Raw genomic sequence first — 21,963 nt, 5'->3', positions numbered from 1 at the left:
TACAATAATATAAATAAAACTTTCTTTCTCAGGATAATGCATTTACTCACAAATTAGCAACACCCTTTGTTACAGTTTAACATTGTTGCAATCTTATTGTTTTCCAATGTAACAAAGTTAATGCAATGAATTTTACGGTAGAATAAATCGTTTGTAGTTCCCGGTTTATTGGATTTTCACTGTATTTCACCGTACATAGAACATGTCTTACTTGATTCATCTTTTACAATTCAAAGGTCTAAGATTACTTTGACTGAAGTTTTATACAGGTGAGAAATTTTCTCTGACATGCACTATATCAGCCTTTCAGCATTAGCAAGACTTGGCATTTAGAAAAAGGTGCCAGACTTTCCTGTGATGACATCCATTATCACATCAGCAGTACATGTATTGTCATTTCAGGACTTTGACCTGTTCAAAAGAGTTGACCAAAAAGAATAAAACCCTCAAACATAGAAGTATAGGCTGAAAGTATTGAACATTGCAATATGGTTATTATCACTGAAACATGTATGGCAGTTTTCTCCAGCAACAGCAAATTTACACCCTCATCAAATGGTGCAGATGTTGTAGAACATGCATTTGAACAGATTATCTCAGAATCTGTGCATTATTGTAGGAATAAATGCGTGAAAATGCACATTTCCAGTATACCATGAAATAAAATTATGGCTGTGATACTTTGTGTCTGATCTTAGTAAGAAAGTATATGGTATAAGAAAGAGAAGCCTTCTGAAGAAACCATTAGAGACAAGGAGATCAAACACAATTAAAAAGATTACAGGAGATACTAAATGTCTTTCTGATCTCTCTTCATTATTGTGCCCATTTAACAGTCAGGGGAACATCAGAAGATTAGGCCATCAGATTAATTCATCAACAGCGGGGCTTCCCTGACCCTTTGTCCCCCCATCACACAGGTTGCCTGCGATTACTACATACATAGGTATGCATTAAGTGGGAGTAGTAAAACCAATGCTGGCTTTCTCCCTCTGAAGCATGCGGCACTGAGTGCTCTAAGAATGAATCGAGGAACAGAGAAGTTTTGTTAATGCCTGATTGGGCAGGAAGTGGGGGAGTGAATTCAGCCGTTTGTCAGTTTGTCTGGGGATGCTTGACTCAGTGGACATTTAAAATCAACAGGTAAGAAAAATATCTTAATCTTAAAAAGATACAAAAGAAAATTTATAATATAATATACGGTAGTTTGTCTGTATTATCTTCATTTATCAACTCTAAAAGTTATTACAATATTGTCTCTTCTTCAAATACTTTTTTAAAACTTTCATTTTAATCATAATATTTTAATTCATCTTGCTAATCATATCTGTCATATTTCATAAATGTTTGATAGGGTACAAGGTTAAAAAGCCAAATGAAAAACAAACTGCATTTACCCTAATCAGTTCCCCCCACCCCTATAAGTAACCATTGGTAATTTTTTTTGTATGTCAACCAATAAGTACCCCCTTTTAGTGTGCTATAACAAAAATAATTTCATCATAAAAGGACTATGTGCTGTATTGTGCATTTTTCACCCCCAAAATTGCTCTTCCAGATATCATAAAAATAAAGTTTAAAATAGATGAAATATAAAAATAAGTATGCAAAAAGTGATCACCCTAATGATGTCAAAGTGAATAAATGACATCATGAAGATAAATTAATGTTTCAGAGCAAAAAATGGCCTTTTTCCAATGGTTTTTCGACTTGGAAACATCTAGTGCATGCTTGCTTAAGTACCATTTTTAACTATGATGTGTATGATTATATAGTAAAAATCGTACTTCAGCAAAATTTCGCTCTATACTATCAAAGGCAAAATATAAATGAAAAATGAAAATATTTTCATTTACTTGCAAAGTTGCAGGATGTTGCCCATTTTTGTGACTTATGTCATAGATGAACAGCTATTGGACAATGATGATTAATGTCAAGATCAATGTGATAGACATCCTCTGTATAGTGTTTATGAAGATTTGATTTTGATACGATACTATTTAAAAACTAATTAAAACTGGGGGCAGATATTTGACAAAATATTTTTACCAAATTGTTATGAAATTTGTAATTTAAGCATTTATTAGCCATATGTTCTTAGAATTGGATATTCAAACACTATTGGCAAAACAGAATTCACATACATAGATGCACATGTACAAGAAAAGATGGTACATTACATAACCTATGTGTACTGGGCAAAGAGTATCAGTCTTGTAGCTCTGTCCCATCACATTACAGGTGGTAATTAATAATCACCAAAAAACTTTCTGACACAGGAAAAACATGCTTTGATAGTTAAGTTACAGCAACTGTGCATTAGTCTGCAAATATAAGTCTATGGTACAGATCACAAAACTTGCTGAGATTCAGAATTCATGTGTCAGTACATTTACATGTATTTTTGGCTTTGGCTCAGGTACAGCTGAACATCACATAATATAGCATAGTCAGGGGTTGAAGAAAAAAAGAAGAAAGAATTGTACTAAAAAAGTGCAGCTGCATGTTTCACTGTTATTCAGTGATTTAGTTGTAATTTGAATAAGGTGCCCCTTGTCACAATAAATAACATACCCCTTGTTTTACTAAGTCAGTTAAGCTGCCTCCTTTTGCTACCTATCATTTACCTGTAATGTATTTGGCATTTACAAGCAATAGATTGTTTCCCTAGGCTTATATGTTTAAAAAGAAGCCTTTCTCATTATGCACATGTCTAGAGGCTGAGTCAACCCCTATAAACAGGATTACATGATTTCATGGCTCTTGGAAAATTTGTACATTTTAACTGAAAATTCTCATGAGAAAATTTCTATAAATTAACATATGTAATAAAAACAAATTAAGCAGATGTAAAGAAGCAAAAAAATCTTGAAAATGGTTTAGAAAATTTGTCTGTATGTGCAACAGGAGTTATAAAACCTTTATTACTGCCCCTAGTTCATATATCACATTTTTCTTCCCACACATTACATAACTTTCATGAAAATAAAGTTTATATAGAAAGGGAGCATTGTTAAAAGACATTGAAGATTCCAACATTTCCATATTCATTCAATCAAATAGTCTGGACTATTTTTGTTTGACAGATTTACAGTGGTATCTTTTTTGATCGTCACTTCACATTCTGAACTTCCTTTGAATTTCAAACATTCTCATACCCTCTCACATACCGGTAAATCTATCTCTTTATTGCAAACTGGACTAGGGTGGTCCAATTCTTTTACAATCATTATTTTGAAAAAATAAATTGTATACAGCAGGTATCTGAACCTTTTTAAAAATATATCCTTGCAACAGTAATATGCTTATATGGAGAATGTTGAATTTAATTCAATATAGATCTGTGCTTTCGTATATGATGATTTTTTCTCTTTCAGTTACCGGTATTGTATATTTTATTTGATCACTAAATGTTATAAAGAAATATAGTTCTCAGCAGAATAATCAGTTTAAAAAAAGGGACAGAAGTAAACTATTAAACCACTTCAAAACATGCATGAACATTGCCGAGAATGGATCATGTAACAACTTGTTAATGTTCAATAACAATTTGTTATTTGGTGAGTTTATCCAACATCACTTCAGTGACACAGTCAGAAAACAAGATAACAACCCCCCAGATATTTCATTTCATTTTCTCATTAAACTCGTTTAATCCTACTTAACTACGAAAAACTTGTCTGGATTAATTCAATGCTTCATCTTCGTTATCACATAACAACTTTAAATTTCTCAAATCTACTCGGGCATCAGATATAAAAGATTTATCATTCTTTAAAGATTTATGAGTGGGAGGCAGAAATCGAAACCTCTGTTCTTTAATTCATCACTTATTCATATGACTGAAAAGATTTTATTTTTTCTTTTATTGACAACGAAGCAATGAGCACTACACTTCCTCCATACAATGCATAACCTTGCTTTAAAACAGAAATATTAAGTCAACATTCAAAAATGTTTACTTTCCAAAACTGTATTTCGCAAGAATCATTGGTTGCTGAATCAGCAAGTACTTAACACATCAAAAAGTGCTCCTAGCTGCCTTAAGAAGGTTGATCATTTATACAAGATTTACCTATTTACATTATTTATCCACCTGCCTTCATTCCAAAGAAGTCAAAAGGGGGAATAACATAAACAATGAGATTCTGGTAAACCAGTAGACTTGATCTCTGTCCCTGGTGATTGTAGATGTCTGGGTCAGGCAAATTTATAAACAATGCCATGTTTTTTATAGCAAAAGTAAGTCAAGTCTAATTATATTCTCAGAAGATTTTTTCCACTTCCGTTAATGGACAAGAACCATGTAGCCAGGCTTGAAATCTGAGAAAGCAGTGTAAATCTGATTACCAAGAAAATTAGTTTCCATTGGAAGAGATTTTGTGTATTTTTTAAAATGTAAATTCTAATAATGTACTACACAAAAATCATAAAATCAAAAGCTAATTTCACATTTACATTGAACAATCCAATAACCCTTAGATTTGAGCTATAACTCACTAAGCCAACACTTTACATATTTTGACAAATTTTACCAAAGGTTTTTCAATCTAAACAAGTTGGATGGCCATTAGACTATGAAGTAAAAAAAAAAGAGGTTTTAATCACATTTAAGTAATCACTAGTAAAAAAAATTCATAAAATGAACACAAGAGGGAACCTATAGAATTGGTCCACGCATTATATTAATATCGAGTGTAAAAACTTTTCATTTTTTCCTCAGTATTCATAAAATATTTAGAAGAAACTACTTTTTTGAGGAGGAAGGGAGAGTGGGGGACTATAAATTTATTTCATATGGCACATAATTTTGTGGTTGCTCATACACGTAAGCTCTTAGTAACTAGCTGTCAAGTGAATCAGACTTCATCATGTTTCTAATCTTTACTATGGGAAAAGCTGAGTCATTATAAGAAGTATATCAATAAACAAAATCATCATTGTCAAAACTAAGAGAACGTAGAAGATGTGCCAAGTCTCTATTGTTCCCCTCTCAAGAATTTGAGATGTTTCACAAGTTTCGCAAGTTCCACCTACTTATTTCAGAGGCCAAGTCACAGATTCCGCAGCACGGTGAATTAAGTGCAATCTTTATATTAGCTTAACCCTGTTCAATAACATTACAAAAATTCTTACAACTTTCTGGATTGCATAATTCTAAAGGAAGCTTCTTGGGGATTAAGCACATGTATGAAAACTACTCAGGAAATGATTTCATCACACAAATCTGTAAGAGTAAACCTTTTGTAAAAATTGCTGCAATCTCCAAATTTCAGCCCTCAGAAAGATGGTTCATTTCAAGAAGATGAAGATATCAGGCCTTGTTAATTCTGACACTTTAATTAAGCATTCCCAACACTCAAACCATTGCAGACTTCCTTTCATTGTAAAACTAACTAACCAGATCCTACAATTTAACCACCCAAGATGTTCCAACCCAAAGTATTTCAAAATAAACAGTACTTTTCTCTCTCTCTCTCTTTCTCTCTCTCTCTCTCTCTCTCTGTGTCTCGCTCTGTGTTTATATATCTTTAATATGGATTCCAGACACAAATAAAAATCATATAAAACACGAAACTACAATACACCCCAAACTATAAAAGAGAAATTTGGCCTCTGCATTATGAACTGGATAAATAAAGTACGCCGTCAGTAAGAATTGGTATCCTGTCATATTTTTGGCAAAAGATCTGTTGGGGTTGTCATCTTCAATTATCACATAACTCCAATGATGAGACTCCCATATGTTGTGAACCTGACCCCCCCCCCCCTTCCTTTACCACCTGAGAGATTCCACAGTCAATGATAAAATGAGGTAACTTGACCCATGCATTCAACCTTCATTTTTCATACCAATTAGTAATAAATCATATCAGAATGTCAAATTCAGTAACACAATTTTAATTCAATATGTTTTAAACCTATGCTTCACAAAAGTTCGGTATTTAAGTACTGTGAAAAGCCATTTAATGAATGTGTATTTTTATATAACCCAAACTGGAAGGACAGGTTTTTTTTTTTTTTTGGTTTTATTAACTTGTCAACGATCAATTTCAAAATTTTCAAATTAGAGGTCTTTATTGTAATAACCATATAATACATTCAATACATTCTAAATTTATGCTTCATCACAAAAGTTAAATATTTCAGTACTGTGAAAGCTATTTTATGCATGTATTTTTATACAGCCCAAACTTGAAGGACTGGTTTTGGGTTGTTTTTTTGGTGGGTTTTTTTTTTTTTTTTGGGGGGGGGGGGTATATTACTTTGTCAATGATTGATTTCAAAATTTTCAAATTAGAGGTCTTTAAAGCAATAACCATATAAGGATGCTTACATCAGAGGTTGGAATCAAATGGAATAATAAAACATTGTCCAGGTGATTTTTGTAATTTTGTTTACCCAAGGTATTTACACAAATTAACAACAATGTTTAGAGAAGGGAAATCTGTCATTATTTATGTTGATCATATATCATAAAAGATATTTTCCTGCAAACATGATTGCTTGTTTACCCTGCAGAGGCTGAGAAAGTTCATCAGGGTGGTGACTGATTTTCAGCTCCCCCCTGTCAAACTTGATTGATGTTATCAGTACGGCAGCATTGATCTTTTTGCAACCCAAGCAAAAACATGGCAGATCTCTCTGGGGTTGACCAAGATCTCTCTTGGCAAAGAGACCAAATCTACATGCTGCCCACAACCCATCACTGCTAAACATTATTAACAGCCTACCGTGTGATTGTGCTTTGATTGCTAAAGCCATTTCTTCTTATTCTTGCAGATTCTGCAGAGATGTAGGAATACTTGATTTGCCGGAATAATAATACAAAATACAGAACCATGGATCTTTACTTTATTGCTGTTGCTTTTATTGCGTTTGCTGTGACTGTTGAGTCCTGTCCGCCTCAGTGTCGATCCTGTGTGGGAGGGACAGCAGACTGCATGGGCGTCGGCCTTCGAGACATTCCAAGAAACTTTCCAAGTGAAACTGTGACTATTGACCTCACAGACAATCAGCTGACTGATATTCAGCAGAGTGATTTCCCAGTACAGTCCAATGTCCAAAACCTAAGACTGTCCAGAAATGGACTCAGCGCAATTGCACCGAGAACATTTTCCAACATGGAGCGCCTGATGAGTTTGGACCTGTCTCTGAATCCCATCACCAGAGTCCATGATAAGTCGTTTGAGGGTTTGTCCAAGCTAAGATCCTTGACACTGACAAACACTAAACTCCGAAAGCTAGGAAAGCCCTTCAATGAAATCCCTAATGTGAGCTCCCTTTACTTGGGATATAATCAACTTGAACAAATCGAAGAAGATGACTTTGAAATGATTACACGGGTCAGAAGTATCGACCTCAGTGCTAATCGCATTCAATCCATTCACCCAAGAGCTTTTGAAAATCTTCCATATTTGAGATATCTCATATTAAAAAACAACCCAATCATGGAGGCTAAGGGACTTCAATTCACTTCCAGTATGTTGCAACTCGTAGATTTTTCTCAGTGTAACCTGGTCAGTGTACCTGGACCCATGCCTTCCTCTGTTGCTGACTTCCGTCTGGGCAACAATGAAATTACAGAAATTAAAGTAACAGATTTTGAAAACATCACAAACCTTCAGTTACTCACCTTGATTGAAAACAAAATTTCAAAAGTTGAGTATATGGCTTTTTCCACCAACATCAACTTACAGGAACTCTGGTTAAACAGTAATAACTTGAAGATGATTCCCAGAGGACTTCCAATCAGACTGGAAAAACTGTACATGGATCAGAATGAAGTGCATGATATTGAGTCTGGACTTTTTGGAAAGGATGCCAATTTGGAAACGTTGTCATTAAACATGAACGCTGTTCGCCAAATTCTCAGCGATTCCTTTTCTGGCTTGAAAAACCTCACCAATATTCTTTTAAAATCTAACAGCATTCAAGAAATCAGAAGTGGAACATTTACAGACATGTTGAGCTTGAAGAAGCTTGACCTTTCAAATAATCCTTTGAAAAAAATTCTCCCAAATGCTTTCAATGATTTACCAAGCCTGCAGGATTTGGATATGTCATACCAAGAACAAACCAATGTCTCCATAGCTGAAGATTTCCTAAATGGTATCAAAACAGTTCAGTCCCTTCAGTTCATGAATAGTCCTGGCCTAGCCAAAAGCTTTTTGGATTTGGTTGAGAAAAATAGAGGGTTTAGTTTCCCTTCATTGAAAGTAGTCAACCTTGAATACAATGAACTGGAGACTTTACCATCTAACCTAAAAGACGCTTTGGTTAGCCTAGAAATGATGACATTAGATGGCAATCCCTTGGAGTGTGACAGGCGATTGCTATGGCTAAGGAACTGGATGAAAAAGTCTGAAATCAAGTTCTACAGCTTTGAAGCACCAAAGTGTTCTGGACCAAAAGAAGTCAATGAACGTGATTTGGAAAGTTTGAAGGCTAGCGAATTTGGTGAAGCTCCTAAATCATCTAAAGAGAACAATAGAAGACCTGCTCCAGAGGCTGAAGCTAGCTCAGGAAATGAGATGACAACCCAGAGACGACAAGACAAAAAGCCAAATACACAGCTAGAAACCAGCACTGAGACCAGAGGGAACAACCAGCGACAACAATACAACACAATGATGAAGAACAAGGATGCCACCACGGGGGGAACAACAACCAAGATTGAAAGAGTTCAAGGCACAAAGACCAGCGGCCAGATAGAGGATAACAACAATAACGCTGCCAGGAAAACAACAGGTAAAAACAAAACTAAAGACAAGAAACGAAACAAAAAGAACAAACAAAAGAAAAAGCGAGATCCAAAGAAAAATCGCAAGAGGAGACAAAGGAAAAAGGGGTCAAAGCGAGGAAAAAGGAAGATTTCCAGAAAGTGCACCAAATTGCCAACTGGGGAAAGACGTTGCTGTCGTAAACAGAAAGATGGTTCTGAGCGATGTAGAATCATAAAGCCCCGAGCCAAAAAACCCACAACAAGAGCTCGCAAACTCAGAAAACAGCGTAGAAAATCTCGCAAATCTGCATGAGACACTTGTGACTTTGTCCAATGTGCATGACTTCTAGCATTACTTTTTTTTGTTGTGTTTCAAGTCCAATGACTTTCTGTGCATGATCTGACTCAGTTCAAACTCTTTCACATTGTGTTTTGTGGACTGTAATGCATGACAAAACAAATCTTTTTTTCATACTGAAAAACCTGCCTTGTACTCTTATGATTTTATTTATAAGCAGTTTATCATTTTCTCCACTTTTCTGTCTTATCCAAGGGAAAAGTTGCCTTTTTCATTTATTTTTTTTTGGCTTATTACAGCTTGTTTTTCCACCCAAATTCAAACAAAATTTTCAAACTAAATAAGTTAAAATTTCACTTTAAATTACACTTAAAATACTTATTTGTTTTCATTTCCATACCATATTAATAATATACCCAAATCTTTTTATGAATAAGGCTTTCACATATATCCTTGCTATTTTGTGTTTTCCATAAAAAAAGAATTAATTTTAGTAGTTATTTTCAAATATACTCAGAGCTTATTTTTGTACCATTAGAATGCCAAATAAAATTTATATCTAAAAAAGTATGTTGGTTATTTTTGATGGATAAATTAAAGATATGGGGAAGTTAATAATGTATTACTATTTTATAATAATCTCTCTTTTTCTTTTATAAATCATATCTTTTTAAATCTCTCTAAACTATGGAGCACTTACATGTAACCATCTTTTTAGTATATATGGCATTATAATCTACATATTTTCAAATTTCACAGTGTAGTGTTTCTCTGATAATATGCAATACACAAACGATACACAAATGTACCAATTTATGTTTCACATCAACACTAAAATCATACCTGCACGAATAGGTTTCAATGATATAATTTCATATATAAAAAAGGATTATTTAGCTTCAAGGTTTCATAAAAATTCCTCCCAAAAAAAGAGAATCAAAACGGAGATGAAACGAGATAAGAGGCTAAATATGGTTATCAATGTTCATTGTGTAATGATTTTGATGAAAAGGGGAATAACTCTGACACACTTTCATTAATCTCTCCTGATTTATCTTATATTTTCAGATTCATGGAGCTTGCTGGCACTCCTATTCTACCTCTACACAGTTATAGTGAAATCTTCCACATGACCAGAATAAATTATTTAACAAAATACAAGCTTTTATATTCTTCTTTAAAACTTAAGTGTGCAAGTACTTCAACATTTACATTTTAAACTGAACCATAAAACATTGTTTAGAAGGGAAAAACAAGTTAATCAACAAACATCTAACTAAACCATACAAATATGTCTGCATGTACCAAATCATAAAACTGATGCAGATAAATACTGGCAACAATATCCCTAAAGCTATTAAAACTACGCATGAAGATCAGCTAATAGCTAGACATGAAAATCTTAGGTCATTACTTGGTATCCCACCAGGTAAAACAATAAACGGCCGCCTCCCTGATAAAGTGAGGAGTCACAGCAGGTGAGGTTAATGGACCAGGGTCACTGCTCTAGAACTCATTATGTACCTGAGGAGGTTATAAATCAGTGAACAAAAACTTTATGAAAACAAAACCAATACAGAGCTCTATTCCCAAGCACATTCAAACTATTTACACCTATCGGTAAAAGGCAAAACAATTTAACAACCTTCAGTCCATTTAATATCTGTATGTTAGTAATTAATCCACATCATGAATACCAGTAGTTGATATCCATTTAAAACAATAAGTACAAAAAATGACTCTTTTACACATCAATAATATTTTCTATAGCAAAGAAACTAAATTTTACTCTTGCAACAAGAACATGTGTATATATGTAGTACAATGTTCATGCTTTGGTCTATGTCATGACTATCCAGGTTTTGTAACAATGTGAGGTCATTTGAATTGCGTGTTGTTTCCAGAGGGGGTGAAAAAGCCAGATGCACGTTCGTTTTTTTGCTACTAGATTGTAAATGAAGTGTTGTTTAAAAATATGACAAGAGGACTTTTCCCAGAAGTTCCTTTTTAATTTTTAATCTGTATCTAAAGTTACACAATTTTGGTATTAAGAGTACCGGGGTACATGTATATAGTAAAATTTAATACTGTAGTGACACCTGCACCATCTCTGTGTACCCCACCATTACAGATGTTGTTAGTAGATCTGTGCAATAGATCACGATTGCAGGCCTGATTGAGTTAGCCTACCACATGTTTTTAGCATTACTATGCATTTAAGGCACATGAAGAGTGACTTTTCGATTAATTACAATAAAACAACTCATAGTTTCACCTTTATTTGCAACATCTCGAGAGAATACCCTGTTTTCTGTAATCTGGTCACCCCTTCGGGCTGTTTGAAGATTACTGGTAAGTAGACAGACAAGACTTTTTAAAAAATCTACGTCAGAAACGTTACATCAAGGATGAAAATTTTTCCCTTTTTACCTGAAATACCATGACATTTTGGTCAAAAGTCTTGGTGCATATTATACACTTGGACTAGGTTTTTCATGAGTTTTCAGTCCCAACGGGGGTGTGTATTATACACAATTGCATTTTATATTTGGTAAATTGAATGGTAATTTAAAAAATGTATAAATTCAGCCAACTTTAATGTGAATCAGGGCATGGAATAAGCACATTAACTCATAAGAATAATGTTCATAAACGGTGTAAATGACTGGCAACAAACCACCAAAAACATGCAAGATACAGGCAGCTAATTATGAACAACCAATACTGTAAACGTCTTTAATTTCACGTGTCTAAAGTTTTACGTAAAGGTAAATCCTGATTGTAAAAATCTGATAAGTGATGAACCTGCATCATGTATTTACATTATTTTTATTTTGAATAACGTAAAATTAAAGCCTTAAGTGCGATGAGAATAGTAATATAAGTCTGTGTCGAATGTAATAAGCACTGGTGTATAATTCGCAACTGATTTTTGGGCATGAAAATTAGGGGGGGTGGGGGGGAACGCACATGTAATCTGTTAAAGAGAACTACACCTTCATAATCAATCAATCTTAAAATGAACTGCTCAATATGAATGTCGATCACAGACAACATCATGGTTGTACAGGATTCTTTGCCCTAAGGAGATGTCCGAGATAATAAGTGACAATTAGCACCTGTGTTCACGATGGCTTCGATAGGGCCGCAGAGATAAAGATGAAATGAATCTTCCGTTATAAATAGTTGTTTAATTCTGATATTAATTGTAGTGAATTAACGTAATACTCATGCTTGCTATATTTAATGAATATTAAATATTCTATGATTACGATAAACAAGTGGTAACTTAGGCCCCGCTCAAGGATACATGCATCTGTAATGGCGGCCTACACGGAGATGGTGAATGCACAGCTCAATATTCACAGTGGCTTAATGTTCATGGAAAATTGTCTCACCGTGAACATAGTGAAATTAAAAACACTGTAATGTTTTCCACGTCTACATTATACTGACAATCTTTATGCAGTTTCTGATTCAATCTACTCTAGAGTTATTGCCCTTTCTTCATTTTCAGTGAAATCAATTTACACTTCCTACCTTTTTTTGCACCAATGAATGCCTTTCTTCCATTTCTTTTCTCTCTTGACTAGCTTTGGCACTTAAATTTTCCACCTAAAAGTTGGATTTTTTTAAAAACACATTAGCACAATTCATCAAATTCTCTATTTTTACATTCAAATCAACCTCTGAAATGGTGAAAACTGTCTCTGATTAATACCAATGACAATACAGTTTTATACTAAACAACTGGGTAAATCAAAGTCAATTTTACATATAAATCACGTGAACAGAACTATACAGATCGCACAAAGAAAAAAAAATCTGTACTGAGTAAAATATATAATGGAAAAGAACTATTTTGCATCAAGTTACTGTTTTACCATCAAAATTAAACGACATTTGCATAACTACTGTTATTAATGTAAGAACTTTGATTGAGAGTGACTATGTTTGAAGTCTACAGATGTACATGTACTAAAGATATCGAACTAAATGCATGATTTAATATCTGCATAAAATTGTGAGAAGCAAACCTAAAGGATCTCGCTTTTATCTTAATGTGTTTATAATATAAGTTCAATGCTCACTTTTTAATATTCTAGCAGCAATTTGACACAGAATTAAGTACTTGTGTAAAATAATAAATCTACAGATGTAGTTAGACTGACCAGGGAGGCTACATTCTTCATCTCCGGCTCAAACTCCTTGAAAAGGTCGTGACCTTGATGGAAGAATGTGCTATGAGCATGCATGAAGGAAAGCATCTGAAAATAATAAAAAAAAATGTATCATAGTTTGACTTTATCAATTTTTAACTGCCAAAGGAAAACTTTACCTTAATTACCATAAAATTACATGAAATGAAATTCTCCAACATGATTTATGTAAGAAGTTAAACACAAAAACAGATTTTTATCAACACTTCATCATAATATTAAACAGCTATAGCATATTCATTGACACAAGAGCACAATACTTACCGTTTCTAAGATTTCATATCTTTTCTTTGAATTTAATATGTTGATCTGTAACAGATTAACTCAAAGTTTTATCAAACAATTTAATCATAAAAATATTAAGCATTTTAACCAAAATAATCATTATTTTCAAACTATAAAAAGTACTTATACAGATAAAATCAAATGCAATTTATTTAAAACACTATCTTTTTTTTTTAATCAAATTTCACCATAATGCAGAATCTGATAAAATCAGATCATTAAAAATGCAGTATATTATTATTCAATATCTTATAAGACTTAATAAAACAACACTTTTAAAAACTGCCATTGCGAGATCACCTGAAATACATGATCTACTGAGGTGTGAGCGAAGCATGATTTCTTGGCCTTTAGCATTGTGCCGGCCTCCTCGCACTCCTGTGTCTTTGTGCGAGGCACGCCGGCGTTTCTGTTGATTGCATTGTCCAGCTCACTACTCGCTTTCTCAAAATCCTTCTGGGAGTCCTTTACTTTTTTTATGTCTCTAAAAGAAAAGAAAATTCCGATAAATCAGTATGCTGACAGCCCAGTCTAAGGTTTGCATCACTGAACCACAACTGGACTTCAGAATCTCCATTATTGATAATTATCTCAAAGGACTATATATGGTTTGAGCCTAAAATGGCCCCCTAAAATGAACATTGTCATTTTACTGTAATTCTTTGTTTTATTTGTGCAAATATACATTTGAAGTTTTTTCATAATTTTCATTTTGTTTTTAGGTCCCACAATTTAAAAATATGACATCATAAAGTTTACCTTTTCCCGCCATTTTCGCATTTTTAGCATAAAACGGCTTGTTTTGAGGCAGTTTTTCTTTAAGAAAACATTGAGCGACTGCTTGAACAAACAAAATATTTTCACCAAAGATGTATCTTTCCAATACTTATAAGTGACAAAAAGTTCGTTCTTGTTCAAAGAGTCGCTCTATATTTCCCATTCGAAAAAAGATAAGAAAAGTGTCAATTTTTGGTTGATTTTGGTTGAATTATAAAAATAGCGTCACTTCTGACGTCATATACTGCCAGTGAGTGCATATAAATCAAATAAATAGGTGAAAAACATATTTCATGTCAACTCTTTTATAAAATAACACAACAAATTAATGTACCTGAATCATTTTAAAAATAGCGAATTTTGGGGGCCAAATTAGACTAATATCATATATAGTTCTTTGGTACCCAATACCAGTTGGAAATCCCAACATATACTTCTTTGTATACATTTACCCCTCAATCTCTAACTCTTCGATAATATGAAGTTTTTAAGTCTCATTAATTTCAAGATAGATTTGACTGTTGTTAATTGGGTAAGATGCACTCTTTTAGTTAAGGTGTTTTGTATTTGATGGGGAGTGGTTTATTTCTTTCCTCATTTACTTTCCTATCAATTGTAACAAATTAAACTTCACCGAGTTAATAAATTTGCAATATCTCAAAAAAACCAAACAAAGGATTTTGAGAATAATGCACAGACCGTGAATACAAGGACACAACCCTGGTTATTTACTATATATAAGTTTACCTGCACTTGAAATACAAAACATGACTGGATTGTTACCAGTAAAAATCACTTGCTGGTTATCCAAACACACTTACTGTTTCACAAAGTTGTTGAGATTTTTACAAACAGATCTATTAGCTTGGTCCATTAAAATCTGCAAAGGAAACAAATATCAAGAATTAAAACAAACATTACAAGGAAAGATAAAAAGAGGGATTTTTTATATGACAAACAATAAAAATTGATTAACAAAGATAAATCATTTACCCTACTATACTCCAAACACACTAAAACAAGACATGTGTGCCCTACAGTAACTTGGTTTGTATATACTTTACATACTGGTAGTAGACAGAGACGGAGACTGACTTACATTGAAATACTTCAGCATCTCTCCCATTTCATGGGCAAATTTATTCAAACAGTTCTGAAAGTAAAACAAATAAAAACTGACTTCACTAACAAAACACATTACATAAATATAACTGAGACTCTGTTAAACTTAACATGGTGGTAATTTCCTTTCTTATCAATATTTCACATAGCAGGTCTGGAATTGTTCAAACTCCCTAACTTAAATAAGATGCCACAAAATTCCACAAAATTATTAGTACCCAGAAAAGCAACATCACATCAAAGACAAAATAAACTGATTTAAAATATTCAGTTCCAGTCATCCATGCTTTTACAAAAACATTCCCTTGCCAATAAAATGAAAGGTAAATAAAGTACATGTGACACCACATGTTACTACCCTTCAACAACTCGTAAGTATTATTTTCATAAAATTTTTAAATGTGAGGTTTGAAGAACAATGCTCATACAATTTAATGAGACTTAACAATGCATGTACATGCAGTCTTATCTGTATGGTGTTAAAATCATGATAATGGCAGTAGGATGCTAAAACAAGTAGCAGAACAGGTTCGAATCAGAAAATAAAGGAAAACAAGAACATGCATGCAATTAAATGAACTGTATGCCTGAATTTCAAACATCAATAGCAAATACTTAATGGCATTCTTTCATTGGATACACATTCACATCAGTGCAAGAATGCTAACTGATACATTTATTCTCTGATAATACCGACCTGCTAAGTTTATCATCAAACAAAAATTAAATGCCTTTTTAATTTTCTATTGGCAAAAAGCTAATCTAAGTTCCTGGCTTGAACAACTAATTACACTCTGCAAATAAACCAACAATTCCTTTTTTAATCATTTTTGTGATTTGATTTGGTGCATTTTGAGAGATGTTGTGAGTTGGGGTCATGACTTTGTTGTATGGAGCAGGGAAATGGTGTGTGTGGTGTGTTAGATGAAAAACAGTAAAAACTATGTAACAGAAAGTCAATAGAAAGCACTGAATATAAAGTGGTCATGCTCAAAGAAATAAAACCTAGTCTGGTTCCTGCTAAATGCTGTTGCTATGTGTAGCTAATTAGCAGCAGGAACTGGACCAAATGCAGTCTGGGATACTTACTGATACGTTTGTATCATCCTATCATTGTAAAAACAAAATAAGTTACTGATGGGAATACAAACTTAATATATAGCAACAAGTTTATATAAAAGGTCAAACCTCCTGGTTTCTAAAAAAAACAACAATTTTAGAAATAATTGAAGGAAACAGAAAATTTCATTTTTGTAAACAGCAGATGATTTCAAAGTCACAACATTCATAACTTCTTGCTACAATAATTGCTTATTTATAGAACAATTCCATTTTACTCATGCTCCCTGGTGTTTATCCCTATATTTTTTGTATGATGCCACTCTGAAAATTAAGATAGACAATAAGATTATTGCACTGGTCTAATCATTATCAATTAAACCAAAATAAAATTCAACTTACAGACATCATGTTGTCATCCTTAAAATATGCTGCCAAATCTCGAACCCCAGTAACAAAATCACTACAAAAAAGTATATTAAATAATCATGAAAACAATCATCAAATTCCAAGTAATATTGAATGCCAAAATAATATCAGAGAAAACTCTTTTTTGTTGATAACATGTTATGAAAGTGCTGACTTAAATCAAAATTGTTTTTCTTTCTAACCCCTATAAAATTCTTGATTGGGAATGTGGGGTGTGAGAAATAAAGAATTATCACAGGCATTTAATTCCTCTAATTTTTGTGCCATGGAGAGTTTACTATCACCATGACAACTTCCTGCATTCCTTACCTACTGGCACGCTTATATGACTTCCCAGTCTCTATCATCAGAGTGCAGAGCTTCACGAGCTGCAAAATAAATCAATGTGAGAAGGAATCGAACTTAATGAGGTACAAAATAAATTAATATGGGAAGGCATCTAACTTTCCACAAATAAAACGATTTCCTTTTCATCACATGGAAAACATTATATTGCACCAAACACCAAAATTAATTAATTAATTAGGATAATAATTATATCAAACAAAATTACAATTTAATGAACAGGAATAGTCAAAGAAAGCCGGTAAACATTTTGAAAAAAAATGGTTTAAATCCACTCAAAATACTAAATGAAAATGAGAACTGACTTGAATGCGTACTTCCATATGTAAGTACATCCATTTTTTGTAATGACTGAAATCAAACATCAACTCACCCTTTCTAGCCTTGCTTCCAGGACATCCACATCTGTTTCCGCAGATTCTAAGGAGGCCCTGGAAAAAAAAAGAGAAACACTATACAATATGTCAAGTGTGCAAAATCCATTATACTGACCATTATACTGTCATAAATAAAACAATACTTCTGTATGCCAATTTATAAGCACTCTTAGCCAGTTAGGTACCTACCGGGGGTATTAGGTAATAGATTGGCTTTGAAAATAAAGATGTTTTACTGGTAGTCTAAATAGTATTACATAATATATTAATTAAGTATTCTGAATAAAGCATCCACCTGGGAAGGATGCAAACAGAGTTTAGAGGTAGGATTAGAGACTGTTTCCCTGTAATTTCATGTACTTCACATGAAAAAATCTACTGTTAGAGATAGTATACTGTATGTCATTGTCATGACATTAGAATGTCTAAAAAGGTATTCTATGGGCTAACACTTCTGACCTGACAACAGTCTGGTCATTCTGTCCATTCTGCTGTAGTCAAAATTTGATCAACATCCCACACTGACATAACAGTGATAACTTTGAGGCATAGTCTTTGATGCCTACTAGAGAGGTTACTATGAACTTTATGATGCATAGTCAATACTGTAGTTTTGGGGGCAGAAATGAAACATTTTAAAACAGTCAACAATGAACTCCACAAAAAAAAACCCTGATGTCAATACTTTCTTTTGAACAAAGGAAGTGTACACTTGTGCTGATATGATAATAAAATTTCCAGTGTTTATGGCCCGTACATGTAGTCATACCCCTTGTCATTTCTATGCAGGCAGAGTATATACATAAAACTACACAGCCAAGGTCAAGCTTTGTGTGTATACATGTAAGGTTGTCCCTAGAGTTGTTTATCTACAGGTAGTTACCGTAATGACCATACAATAAAACAGCATTAAAGAAATTTAGACAAAATTATAAAACATCAAATAAAAAAAATTTGGTCATCTATATTTATGATATGAAACACTTGATCAAAATTAAAACCTGTTTCTGTTTCTGCAATGTCTCTGATAAATGTTGAGGGAACGACTAAAATAATTATTATAAAAACAATGCTTTGCATAGGAAATTAGGAAAGTGGTTTTTTTTTCAATACATGTAATGAAACAAGTGTGAACTATTTTAAAGTTATTTCAACGCAAATATTGATCTTATCATTATTTAATATATGATATAATTCTCAAGTTTGCGGTTACACTGTGTATTTCCTCTTGTACGACGAGAATAGCTATGAGACCAGTATGAATACATGAATATAAACACTGTAGGAGTTTCTCCAGCTTGAACAAATTGCTGTTCCTCTTTGATGAATAATGTAAACACTTCCCCTAGGTATCTGGAGGGACCTAATGCAATTGATTATACACAAATGCCTTTTCCATGTGAAAATCCTGTCTTGCAAAGAGAACAGACAAAACAGATTGCCAATATTTTAAGATTCAGGAATCTAATTAATAAGAATCTTTACATTCAACAACTTAGAAGTTGTCTTTTCAGAGAAATATCTGGCAACCATTTAAAAATGCTGCTGCAAAACTTCCTGCCCACAAGCCATGCACTCAATAAGATGCATGCAGTTACACCCAATGGACTCCTTAGCTAACTCCCCTACCTCACCCCTGATTAATAATCATAAACTTAAAGCTTCATAAGTTATTATTTACCGTCTTCCTTCCTTGCATTCTCTTTATCTTTAAATTCCACTATTTATATCAGATTTTCCTAACTTGGTAACTCAAAATATATGTTTCGTTGTTTGTTAAAATCTAGTGGAATTGCAGTCCATTTTTAAAGAGCTTCCTTGATTCAAATATGATGTTAAGTCTTGCATATACTTCAACAATTTTTTCTACTATATTCTATTCTAGATTACATGTTTTAATATCTTGAATCATTAGGATTTTTTAAAGGAGATTTTCTGTGAATTATACCAGTAGTGTGCGGTATTATCTAATTACTTGAAAAGTACAGTAGATTCAGAACCAATTTGTTATGAAAGCTTGAAAGAACTATCTTTTCTTACACTGGATTATAGACTCCCTTGCTAGTGCTGATAATGAATTAAAATAGCTTGACTATTCTCATGTTGCAAAATGCAAATACAGTGAAAATGCTATTGGAGCCATTTTCCGAGCCAATGCCCAAAGTGACACCAAGAACCTTTGGTATGGGAAGTAAAAGTACAAATTTCCTTACTTCTATAAATGTAGAACACTTAAATTGCCATTTCTAAATTGATATCATGTAGGGTTTTGAAATGAATTAAATTTACTTTTGGCTGAAAAATATACTGTAATCAAACTATAATTCAGGACCACTTTATTTTAAGATTTACCTGAGATGAATTAATTCTGGGTGACTTCTTATTGCGTCCAACTGGTCTTAACCACAACTCTTTTTATTACATATATATGGCAAATACTAGTCCAAAGCAAGAAATTTTGTGACAATGAGGCTCTAGCAAATCTCTTTAAAATTTCTTGTAAATGAATTAAAGTTTTAAAAAATGGTTTACAGTGTTTATTTATTGAAAACATTCATTTCCCATCAGAAAAGTCATGTAACTATCGATCCATATCAAATTCAACTAAAAATTTTTATTCAATTCTAGTAGACACTGCAAACCATCTCTCACAATCAATAAAGATAAAACAAATCTCTGTTTTTTTCATTTGTGATTTCATGAAAATTTTATTAACTGATTTGTTGTATATTACTTAAGGTAATAAATATTAACCGGTATGTCTTTGCTGTGTCTAATGGTGCAAAGTACTCTTGAATAAGTTTTCAATAACATAATAATGTAGCATATGTGTAAAATACATTATATGTCTTATACCAAATGTTGAGCTTTTAGCCAAATTTTGAAAGTGAAAAGAAAACTGAAAGCACCTTTGAATTAATTATAATTGCATGCAGGTGATTAGGCATAAAGAACTATATAACATTTGATATAACGAAAGATAAAAGGTGCCAATCTAAAGTATCTTAATTGAGTGATAGGGTCAACAGAGATCGATGATATCTTATTATATACAAATGTGATTCAACAAACATTATAGCTATAGTATAACATTATATCATATTCAATCCCAGTAAACTTTCCATCAAATGAGGCTCAGAGCAATCAACTTAGTATTGAAAAGATCTATTTATATAACATACGTAAACTTAATTATATGTGGTTCAAATAATGAATAAAAATTAAGTTATCAACGTGATCAAAACATAATGTACATATTTTGATACATCTCTACTGCAGTAGGCCTTGCAGTTTATTTTCGGTTTCAGTTTCTTACCGAAATTTAGGAGAATCTTTCAGGCACTCCTTAAAATCTATTGTTGGTTTCATTTTATTTATTGATTTGCGTGTTCCTCAGCTTACATGATCCTTAACTGCTGCATAAAAAAAACCATGTTTACATTTTCACCACAGATGATTTGCCTCCTACTTCCATGTTAATAACCCGTTATCACGCCAGGTGACGCTTTGGTGCAGTTGCACGAGAGTTCACACGAGATTTGCCTTGACAAATTGATCCAACTTCCGACTCGTGAAGCTACAGACAGTTGGTATGCCCTTCATTTATTTTCAAAGTTTTCTTTGTTGTTTATTTAAATTATGGAAATGAATTTCATTGCATATTCATTTATTTATATTTTTCTAACAAAATTGATTGTTCAAATGAAATGTCACCCATGAAAATAGAGGATACGTGGGAGACCTTGAATAGGTCGTGTGCAGTTCACCTTCATTGCTCATTATGTCTTTTGTTCTGGCTCAAGGCCATTGGATATATTGTTAAATACAGATGCAGGATATGTCAGATTGTTTTATAGTGCTACGTCGACTCTATGATATAGAAATAATAAATTTATAATTGATTCAATTTTCAAAGCTATTTTAATAAATAAAAGATGTACTGCTATATTAATATAAGTTCAAAATCTTCCTCAAACGTAGAAGTAGAGCGGGGAAGGGAAGGTTAATTTCAGATTGCCAAAATCATACACTTTTACACGCATTCTTTTCTATATGTAAAAGAACGCCTGAGATGCACATTATCAGGATGCTTTAAATATTATAGTTGTTTAACATTTCATTTTTGTTTGGGAAAAACTTTATACTTTTTTAAACCGGGTTTTCCAAAGGAAAAATTCTGTTATTGAAATGATGAAAATGGCGGGTGGGTGGGTGGCTTCCAAAAGGGTACCCTTATTGTATGGATAAATCCTCCTACAGTTTTCAAGATAGGAAGTTCTTTTTCAGACCAATTGTACATATATTAAAGGTGTGCATATTGCTAGG

General features: G+C 33.0%; 2 protein-coding genes across 5 annotated transcripts in view; one reads left to right on the top strand and one right to left on the bottom strand.

Annotated features, from left to right (window-relative positions):
* Nucleotides 1–21,143, bottom strand: part of LOC128188396 (arf-GAP with coiled-coil, ANK repeat and PH domain-containing protein 2-like) — a 32,012-nt gene extending 10,869 nt beyond the window's left edge. For 2 of the 3 annotated variants that reach the window (XM_052859416.1, XM_052859417.1), the window contains exons 1-11: nucleotides 20,954–21,143; nucleotides 17,634–17,691; nucleotides 17,225–17,283; nucleotides 16,889–16,949; nucleotides 16,517–16,534; nucleotides 15,405–15,458; nucleotides 15,127–15,185; nucleotides 13,829–14,012; nucleotides 13,508–13,552; nucleotides 13,196–13,291; nucleotides 12,564–12,638 (exon numbers count right to left, since the gene is read on the bottom strand). In XM_052859416.1, coding sequence (XP_052715376.1) covers nucleotides 12,564–12,638; nucleotides 13,196–13,291; nucleotides 13,508–13,552; nucleotides 13,829–14,012; nucleotides 15,127–15,185; nucleotides 15,405–15,458; nucleotides 16,517–16,534; nucleotides 16,889–16,949; nucleotides 17,225–17,283; nucleotides 17,634–17,691; nucleotides 20,954–21,006 — 762 coding nt within the window. In that variant the 5' untranslated portion in view covers nucleotides 21,007–21,143. The remainder of the gene's footprint in view (nucleotides 1–12,563; nucleotides 12,639–13,195; nucleotides 13,292–13,507; nucleotides 13,553–13,828; nucleotides 14,013–15,126; nucleotides 15,186–15,404; nucleotides 15,459–16,516; nucleotides 16,535–16,888; nucleotides 16,950–17,224; nucleotides 17,284–17,633; nucleotides 17,692–20,953) is intronic. The other variant, XM_052859418.1, reaches the window with a different exon arrangement.
* On the top strand, nucleotides 542–10,203 carry LOC128188397 (leucine-rich repeat-containing protein 15-like). 2 transcript variants are annotated; one of them, XM_052859420.1, is made up of 3 exons: nucleotides 542–1,143; nucleotides 6,784–8,751; nucleotides 10,092–10,203. In XM_052859420.1, the coding sequence occupies exons 2-3, from the start codon at nucleotides 6,843–6,845 to the stop codon at nucleotides 10,154–10,156; spliced, it is 1,974 nt and encodes a 657-aa protein (XP_052715380.1). In that variant the 5' UTR covers nucleotides 542–1,143; nucleotides 6,784–6,842; the 3' UTR covers nucleotides 10,157–10,203. The 2 variants fall into 2 exon arrangements, with proteins under 2 accessions (XP_052715380.1, XP_052715379.1); XM_052859419.1 differs by lacking the exon at nucleotides 10,092–10,203 and having other exon boundaries at nucleotides 869–1,143; nucleotides 6,784–9,557.
* Nucleotides 21,144–21,963: the final 820 nt, after the last annotated feature.

This window comes from Crassostrea angulata, chromosome 6 (assembly GCF_025612915.1).
Source record: "Crassostrea angulata isolate pt1a10 chromosome 6, ASM2561291v2, whole genome shotgun sequence".
Taxonomy (NCBI): Eukaryota; Metazoa; Mollusca; class Bivalvia; order Ostreida; family Ostreidae; genus Magallana; species Magallana angulata.
This window is presented reverse-complemented; position numbering and strand designations above follow the sequence as displayed.